The sequence below is a fragment of the Palaemon carinicauda genome, chromosome 37 (assembly GCF_036898095.1).
Source record: "Palaemon carinicauda isolate YSFRI2023 chromosome 37, ASM3689809v2, whole genome shotgun sequence".
Classification (NCBI taxonomy): Eukaryota; Metazoa; Arthropoda; class Malacostraca; order Decapoda; family Palaemonidae; genus Palaemon; species Palaemon carinicauda.
The window spans coordinates 40608113-40617892 of record NC_090761.1 but is presented as its reverse complement, the minus strand read 5'-3'; the positions used below and the strand labels follow the sequence as shown (position 1 = coordinate 40617892).

Sequence of the window (9780 nt, the reverse complement as noted above, 5' to 3'; positions counted from 1 at the left end):
GTTAACCAAAGGCGAGTCGCTCCTAGAACAGCTTCAACAATTGATGGAATCGTTCTGCAAGGAACAACAAGAGATGAGGAGGGAAGTTAGAGAAGCAAAACGCTGGGGCGTTCTCAGAGGCTCTCACAAGCCTATCAATGCTCCGAAACCAACCCTTGGAGGTATGCGGAGTATATGCCCATGATAAATGGGAAACTGTACATCTCCGAGAAGATGGGGGCCAAACTCCTCGAAGATCTCCAATTCTGGCCTAACGTTTCAGCTTACCCAGAATGTTACGTGAGATTGCGGGATGAACCAGCATCTCATGAGGAGACGTAACCTATGGAGGTTATGATCTTTGAACACGGCAAGGCGCAGGCTCTCTTGACAAGTACCCTAAAGGAAGCTGGCTATACCCACTCAAAGGTTTCAGCTTTGAGGAAGAGGCACCCTACCTTCCTTGCTCCCTCCAGAGCTTTCCCCTTTTCGGCCAAAGCTCTCAACTGCGTGCTGAAAGCAGTTGATGTGGGCAAACCATGCCCTATGCTAGAGGAGTGCAGACCATTCTAGCTCTGCCTACCTGCGAGAAGAATGGAATGAGGTTCATCTAACCTACTCAGTCTCGAAACTGGATCCAGAGATATGACAATAGTTCAACGAGAACCTTCCAAAGTTGTCAGATCATCTTCTGAGAAGGGAACAAAAAACAAAAGAGAGACTAGCTGCCTCTTTGTTTCTCCAGAACTGTATGGAGATGTGTGCAGGCCTTTCAAATACCCCAGATATGTACATGGTCCTAGCCAAGACTCACATGGCTATCCTTGTTAAGGACATGTACGCTTTCATAAAGGCCAGGAGGGCCTGTGGAGAGCATGTGTATGCCAATGCAATGGTCAAACACAAGCCCAGGAAGTTGATCACTTTATGCATCTGGGGCAAGGACCTCTTCTCAAAAGAAGTGGTCCAGGAGGTCATTGCTAAAGCCGCCACGGAGAATAGAAACCTTCTCCAGAAGTGGGGCATGTCTTCCAAGAGGAAATCATCCTCTGATGCTAGTCCCCTACCCAAGAACAGGAAGACAAAGAAGCCACGTGTGTCTCACAGACCTGCACAACATCCAACTGTCACCATGACCACAGTGCCCCAAATGGTTGCCCTGCCGCAAACCACCTTCCAAATGGTGCCCCAGCAGCTGGTAGCTCGGTCGCCGGTTTTTAATCCAGGCTTCGAGAGGTACACCACTACCTTTTGCCCTAGAGGCAGAGGCTTTAGAAGAAGCTCCTCAAGAAACCCCTCAAGAGGTAGAGGAGGACGTGGTCAGGGTAGCAAACCCTCTGGAACATCTCAGCAATGAGATGCTCCAGGTAGGAGGAAGGCTCTTCCACTTTTGGGATCGTTGGACCTTCGATCCCTGGGCCCACAGCCTAATCAAGAATGGACTCGGGTGGAAATGGAACAAAACTCCACCCCCCTTTCCTCAATTCTTCCAACACTCCACCCCCTTATTGGAAGAATATACCTTAGAGCTCTTGAGCAAAAAAGTAATAAGGAAAACGAAGTCCATCAAGTTCCAGGGAAGGCTGTTTTGTGTTCCCAAGAAGGACTCGGACAAACTCAGAGTCATTCTAGACTTGTCTCCACTTTACAAGTTCGTCGAGAACAAGAAGTTCCGGATGCTAACCCTACAACACCTAAGGACCCTTTTCCAAAAAGGGGCATACACAGTCTCAATAGACCTGGCAGATGCTTATTGGCACCTACCAGTCAGCCACCCCCTCTCCTCCTACCTAGGATTCAGGCTACAGAAGACAAATTATGTCTTCACAGCCATGCCCTTCGGACTAAACATAGCCCCAAGGATATTCACAAAACTCGCGGACACAGTCGTCCAACAGCTACGCTTAGAAGGCATTCAGGTAGCGGCATACCTGGACGACTGGCTGGTGTGGGCAGCATCCAAGACAGCTTGTCTGCAAGCAGCCACAAAGGTGATTCAGTTCCTGAATCATCTGGGCTTAAAGATCTACTACAAGAAGTCTCGCCTCTCCAGCTCAGGAGTTTCAATGGTTAGGAATCCATTGGAACTTAAAGTCACACCGCCTCTCCATTTCACCGAAGAAGAGGAGAGAGAATGTGGGATCTGTCAGGAGACTACTGAAACTCATCAAGATTTCAAGATGCCAACAGTAAAGAGTACTGGGCTCTCTACAGTTTGCAGCAGTGACAGACCCAATGCTAAAAGCACAACTAAAAGATGCATCAGGAGTCTGGAGAAGATACGCATCAAACGCTCGAAGAGATCAACAAAGATTGACACCAACCCTACTACGATCGCTTCTAAGGCCTTGGTCAAAGGCCAAGAGCCTGACAAGGACAATTCCCTTACAACCATCTCAACCTACAGTGGTCATCCACACAGATGCCTCACCGGAAGGATGGGGAGGCCATTCCCATCAAAGGAAAGTGCAAGGGAACTGATCGCACCAGTTAGAGACTTTTTACATCAACATTCTAGAAGCCATGGCAGTCTTCCTAACGTTGAAGAAACTATCCCCTCACAGATCAGCCCACATCAGGCTGGTCTTGGACAGCGAAATGTCTGAACCGACAAGGCTCGAGATCACCTTACATCAATCACGTGCTGTTAGCCATCTTTCGCTTGGCAAGGAAGAAAAGATGACACTTATCAGCAGTTCACCTGCAAGGGTTCCGCAATGTGACGGCGGACGCTCTATCCAGGCAAAAGCCGAGAGAGACAGAATGATCCCTGTACGCAGACTCATTCTCCTTCACTTGGAAAAAGCCCCAGAACTGCAGATCGACCTCTTCGCAATGAGCGACAAGAAACTACCTCGATATGTGGCCCCTTACGAGGACCTTCGGGCAGAAGCTACGGACGCCATGTCCCTCGATTGGAACAGATGGAATAATATCTATCTGTTCCCACCAACAAATCTCCTGCTGAAGGTCCGCAACAAGCTGAGATCCTTCCGGGGAACAGCATCAGTAGTGGCCCCCAAATGGCCCAGGAGGAATTCGTTCCCTCTAGTTATAGAACTGAAACTAAAGCTGTTTCTTCTACCAAATCCAGTTCTATCCCAGATGGTTCAGAAGTCGACTATCTACACTTCATCATTGAGAACCCAAAACCTACATCTCATGATTTTCTTGCCTTAGCAGCCAAGAAAAGGTTCGGGATCTCAAAAGACAACATCGACTTTATAGAAGATTACAAGTCAAAGTCAACCAGAAGATAATACGAATCATCTTGGAAGAAGTGGGTTTCCTTTGTGAAAATAAAGAGACCGGCAGAAATCTCAATAGACTTCTGTCTTTCCTTCTTCATATACCTTCATGAACAAGGCCTGGCTTCCACCACAATAACTACGTGTAAGTCAGCTTTGACTAAACCTCTTCTTTACGCCTTCCAGGTGGATCTGTCAAACGAAATCTTCAATAAGATTCCGAAAGCATGCGCTAGACTCAAACCAGCAACCCCTCCTAAGCCCATATCATGGTCCTTGGACAAAGTCTTGCACTATGCTTCGAATTTGAACAACGAAGATTGCACCCTAAAGGATCTAACACAGAAAGTGATATTCTTGTTCGCCATAGCCTCAGGGGCTAGAGTTAGTGAAATAGTGGTCCTATCTAGAAACGAAGGCCATGTTCAGTTCACAGAAGAGGGAGAACTGAATCTCTTTCCCGATCCTACCTTTCTCGCTAAAAACGAGCTGCCCACCAAAAGATGGGGTCCTTGGAGAATCTGCCCTCTGAAGGAAGATGTCTCTCCATGACGAGTAGAGTGTCTTAAGGTCTATCTTCGAAGAACTTCAGACTTCAAGGAGGGACAGCTCTTCCTAGGAGAAACCTCAGGATCAAACTTATCCCTAAAACAACTGAGGGCAAAACTCACCTACTTTATTCGCAGAGCGGATCCTGACAGTACACCCGCAGGTCGCGATCCTAGAAAAGTTGCTTCCTCGATGAACTTCTTTCAACATATGGACTTTGATAGACTCCGCTCATATACGGGGTGGAAATCATGTAGAGTTTTCTATAAACATTACGCGAAGCAAGTGCATGAAATAAAACACTTTGTGGTGGCACCAGGTAGTGTTATCAAACCTGGCGTCTAGTGCTGCGATGAACGGTGGACTGTTTTGGGACTTAACTGTACATTTGGTGAATAGGTATTAGCATTTTCGAGTGTAATACCTTTTAATGAAAACTGCTATGGTGATTTTTGGACTGTTCTATATAGGTGTAGAATCTAACCAATAACATCAGTGCTGTGTGAGCATTTGTACAGTTTTGAAACATATCCAACATCTAAGTGAAATCAATCAAGTAATTTCACAATAGTGAGTGGCATTTATGAATGATCTAACATATATTTATTTTTTTCCCTTACAGGTTAAAAATATATATACCCAAAGATGTAGATATGCTACAAAGATTCTTTCTATGATACATTTGCTTTTGTATTTTTATATTTTGTCTATGAAAATAAAAGACATATAAATGTATCTGCGTCTTATTCGCCCTTCATGAGTACGAATAAATGATCCAGAGCCTTTTATTTTCCTAAAATAATAAGCTTGAGAGTAAAACCTCTGAAAGAACAACCTGGTAATCTTTACAAGTTCCACATTCTTCCTACAGAATACAAACTTTGACGCCTTATAGTCGATATCGACAATTTCCCTGCAGCGGGCAGGAAGCCCTAAGTTAGTTCCAAACTTAGTGGATATGACAAATAACAGTAATGTCATATATGTAAGGTCTGGGAGACCATATAAGGAACTCAGTCAAAGTAAGGGCACTTATACAAACCCACAGATATAGTACTTTCAAGTAATTCTCTAGTAAACTTCCATCAGGACGACATGGCTGAGCCCCAAAAACGGATTTTGAGCAAGGCGAAAAATCAATTTTTCGGGCCCAAGCCATGTCGTCCTGATAGAAGCTTCCTATGGACAGCTTTCTAAGGAATATTTGGCTATAATGATACTCCTAGAGAATTGACCATAGGTCTCCAGAATTCTAACTCCTGGCGCGAGTATCCTTAAAATTTTTCTTTGGGATATCGCATAATATCAGGGGACATATATACATGGCAATCTTCACCCCGAATAGAGTTTTCGCTCTGAGGGGGAAGAGTGGCGAAATTGAAGGGGAGCCGTTATCAAGGTTACCCTTCCTCCCCTACTATTACAGGGCCCAAAATGGCGGCTCATTCCTTATTCAGTAGCGCTTTCGCACGGTGTATCTCCCTGCTTATCTAGTGTTCTAGACCGCTATTTTTGAGGATTTAACATGTATTCTCCAGCATCTTCTGCCTCTGGAAAGTTGAGTATTTAATATTTCCTGTTTATAAATTTTAGCTCCCTTCTCACAGTGAAATTAGCATAATTTAATGTGTTTATAGGAGCATAGCCAATAACCAGAGGCGCCATTTTGGAATGCTGTTGTTTGTCATGCATTCTTTAATTAGTCAGCTGAACGACATTCCCGGTATTTAGCTTTAATGAATTATAGCTATTTAGGCAAAATTATACTAGTGAAGATAAGATGGAGCTGGGGGGAGAGTGACTGCTCCCCGCACTCTAGTTTTGGGGTGTTTGAATGTGCGTGGATGTAGTACGATAGAGAGTAAAAGATGTGAGATTGGAAGTATGTTTAGAAGTAGAAGGATGGATGTATTGGCCTTGTGTGAGACAAAGATGAAAGGAAAAGGTGAAGTGATGTTTCGTGAAATGTCTGGTAGAGTGTCTGGGATTGAAAGGGGAAGAGCGAGAGAGGGTGTGGCGTTATTGCTGAGTGAATGGTTGAATTAACTAGGTGTGTAGAAGGACTGGGTAGAAGGAATTATGTAGTTGTTATGGGTGACTTAAATGCTAGAGTGGGCGCTGGAGAGGTAGAAGGTGTCATTGGGAAGTATGGCATACCAGGTGAAAATGAGAGTGGTGAGAGACTGGTAGACATGTGTGTTGAACAAGAGATGGTAATAAGTGCTAGCTTCTTTAAAAAGAAAGATAAAAATAAGTATACATGGGTAAGAGTGGCAAATGGAAGAGTAGTAGAAAGGGCATTAGTGGATTATGTGTTGATAACTAAAAGAATGTTTGGAAGATTGAAAGACGTGCACGTGTTTAGGGGTATGGCTAACGGTATGTCTGATCATTTTTTGGTGGAAGGAAAATTAGTTGTAGCAAAAGAGTGGGGGAATGGAGTAGGTGGATGTAAAAGGGAGGTAGTGAGGATTGAAGAGCTAATAAAACCGGGGGTAAAAAGTAAATATCAGGAAAGGTTGAAAATGGCATATGACGAGGTGAGAGTAAGAGAAACTGGTAATTTAGAGGAGGAGTGGAAGTTAGTAGAAGAAAATTTTGTTGGGATTGCAAGTGATGTATGTGGCAAGAAGGTTATTGGAGGCAGCATGAGGAAGGGCAGTGAATGGTGGAATGAAGGAGTGAAGGTAAAAGTGGAAGAGAAAAAGAGAGCTTTTGAAGCATGGCTGCAGAGTAATAGTATAGAGAAGTATGAAAAATATAGAGAGAAAAATGTGGAAGTAAAGCGCAAGGTACGTGGGGCAAAGAGGGCAGCTGACCTGAGGTGGGGTCAGGGATTGGGTCAGTCATATGAAGAGAATAAGAAGAAGTTTTGGAAAGAAGTGAAGAGAGTAAGGAAGGCTGGCGCAAGAATTGAAGAGACAGTGAAAGATGGAAATGGAAGGTTGTTAAAAGGAGAGGAGGCAAGGAAAAGGTGGGCGGAATATTTTGAAAGTTTGCTGAATGTTGAGGATAATAGGGAGGCAGATATACAGTAATTGCTGTTCCAGGTGTTGAGGTGCCAGTGATGGGAGATGAGAATGAGAGAGAGATTACAATAGATGAAGTGAGGAGAGCACTAGATGGAACGAGGGTAGGAAAAGCATCTGGTATGGATGGTGTGAAAGCTGAGATGCTGAAGGAAGGGGGTGTGACTGTACTTGAATGGTTGGTGAGATTGTTTAATATGTGTTTTGTGTTGTCAATGGTACCAGTAGATTGGGTTTGTGCATGTATTGTACCAATATATAAGGGTAAGGGAGATGTGCATGAGTGTTGTAATTCAAGAGGTATTAGTTTGTTGAGTGTACAGTAGTTGGAAAAGTGTATGGTAGAGTATTGATTAATAGGATTAAGGATAAAACTGAGAATGCAATCTTGGAAGTACAGGGTGGTTTTAGAAGAGGTAGGGGTTGTATGAATCAGATTTTTACAGTTAGGCAGATATGTGAGAAATATTTAGCAAAAGGTAAGGAGGTGTATGTTGTGTTTATGGATTTGGAGAAAGCATATGATAGAGCTGATAGGGAAGCAATGTGGAATGTGATGAGGTTATATGGAGTTGGTGGAAGGTTGTTGCAAGCAGTGAAAAGTTTCTACAAAGGTAGTAAAGCATGTGTTAGAATAGGAAATGAAGTGAGTGATTGGTTTCCGGTGAGAGTGGGGCTGAGACAGGGATGTGTGATGTCGCCGTGGTTGTTTAACTTGTATGTTGATGGAGTGGTGAGAGAGGTGAATGCTCGAGTGCTTGGACGAGGATTAAAACTGGTAGACGAGAATGACCATGAATGGGAGGTAAATCAGTTTTTGTTTGCGGATGATACTGTACTGGTTGCAGACACAGAAGAGAAGCTTGACCGACTAGTGACAGAATTTGGAAGGGTGTGTGAGAGAAGGAAGTTGAGAGTTAATGTGGGTAAGAGTAAGGTTATGAGATGTACGAGAAGGGAAGGTGGTGCAAGGTTGAATGTCATGTTGAATGGAGAGTTACTTGAGGAGGTGGATCAGTTTAAGTACTTGGGGTCTATTGTTGCAGCAAATGGTGGAGTGGAAGCAGATGTACGTCAGAGAGTGAATGAAGGTTGCAAAGTGTTGGGGGCAGTTAAGGGAGTAGTAAAAAATAGAGGGTTGGGCATGAATGTAAAGAGAGTTCTATATGAGAAAGTGATTGTACCAACTGTTATGTATGGATCGGAGTTGTGGGGAATGAAAGTGATGGAGAGACAGAAATTGAATGTGTTTGAGATGAAGTGTCTAAGGAGTATGGCTGGTGTATCTCGAGTAGATAGGGTTAGAAACGAAGTGGTGAGGGAGAGAACGGGTGTAAGAAATGAGTTAGCGGCTAGAGTGGATATGAATGTGTTGAAGTGGTTTGGCCATGTTGAGAGAATGGAAAATGGTTGTCTGCTAAAGAAGGTGATGAATGCAAGAGTTGATGGGAGAAGTACAAGAGGAAGGCCAAGGTTTGGGTGGATGGATGGTGTGAAGAAAGCTCTGGGTGATAGGAGGATATATGTGAGAGAGGCAAGAGAGCGTGCTAGAAATAGGAATGAATGGCGAGCGATTGTGACGCAGTTCCAGTAGGCCCTGCTGCTTCCTCCGGTGCCTTAGATGACCGCGGAGGTAGCAGCAGTAGGGGAGTCAGCATTATGAAGCTTCATCTGTGGTGGAATTGTGGGAGGTTGGGCTGTGGCACCCTAGCAGTACCAGCTGAACTCGGTTGAGTCCCTGATTAGGCTGAAGGAACATAGAGAGTAGAGGTCCCCTTTTTGTTTTGTTTCATTGTTGGTGTCGGCTACCCCCCAAAATTGGGGGAAGTGCCTTGGTATATGGATGGAAGATAAGATCATGCACGTATTTTTCCTCTTCCTTAAATATATCGATCGTATATGTTAAAGTCTCGGTGATATAGCGTAGCCGAGATCTCGTCCTGCGCTAGGCTAACCTAGCCTACGCGCTTTAGTATACTTTCATACATTATCCCTGTTTACCCTCGCTTATCATTTTATCAATTCAACAGGAGATAGTATATCCCCTCCCCTCCTACCTAGGATTCAAGTTACAGAGGATAACGTATGTCCTAGGAAAGATAATTGTCGGACTAAACACAGTCCTAAGTATCTTCACGGGATTGGCAGACACAGTCACGCAAAAACCAAGCCTAGAAAGGGTTCAGGCAACAATGTACCTGGACGTAAGGCTGGGGTGGGCAGCACCGGAAGTGGCTGGTCTATGAGCATCCAAGGAAGTGATCTGGTTCCCGGAACATCGGGGATGCAAGATAAGCTTCAAGAAGTCTCGATTCTCTCCAGCTCAAAGGCTCCAATGGTTAAAAAACCATTGAAACCTGTGGTCACATCAACTCTCCTTTCCTTGGGGATGTAAAAGGAGATCGCAAGGTCGGTCAAGAGACTATGGTAATCAGTCAAGATTCCAAGATGCTAACAGGTAGGAGTTCTGAACTCTCTCCAGTTTGCAATAGTGACAGACCCAGTGCTAAGAGCACAGTTGAAAGATGCGTTAAGAGTCTGGAGAAGATACGCATCAAACGCTCGAAGAGATCTAAAATGACCGATATCGGTCTTTCCTTGATCGCTTCCCAACCAACGGTCAAAGGCCAAAAGCCTATTGAGGACCATGCCCTTGCAACTACCTCGACTATCGAAGATCATCCGCATTGATGCCTAGTCGGAAGAATGGGGTGTTCACTCCCATCAGAGGAAAGTCCAAGGGGCTTGGTCATTTCTACCCAAGCCCATGATAGTCCTGTTGAGGTTGGGGAAACTCTCTCCACTCAGATCAGACCTCCTCAGGCTGATCTGGGACATCGAGGCGATAATGAGACGTCAGAACTGACAAGACTAGAGAGCGTCTCATACCAGCAGTTCATGTACAATTGATCCGCAATGTGACAGTGGATGTTATACTCGGGCTCAAGCCGATAAAGTTAGAATGGTCCACAGAC

The 9780-nt window shown here is 44.5% G+C and overlaps 1 protein-coding gene across 1 annotated transcript in view; it reads left to right on the top strand.

Moving 5' to 3' along the window:
* Nucleotides 1-772: 772 nt before the first annotated feature.
* Tsr1 (Tsr1 ribosome assembly factor) overlaps nt 773-9780 on the top strand; it is a 62959-nt gene continuing 53951 nt past the window's right edge. The window contains exon 1 of the mRNA XM_068360551.1: nt 773-1215. Within this exon, the coding sequence (XP_068216652.1) occupies nt 773-1215 (443 nt within the window). The remainder of the gene's footprint in view (nt 1216-9780) is intronic.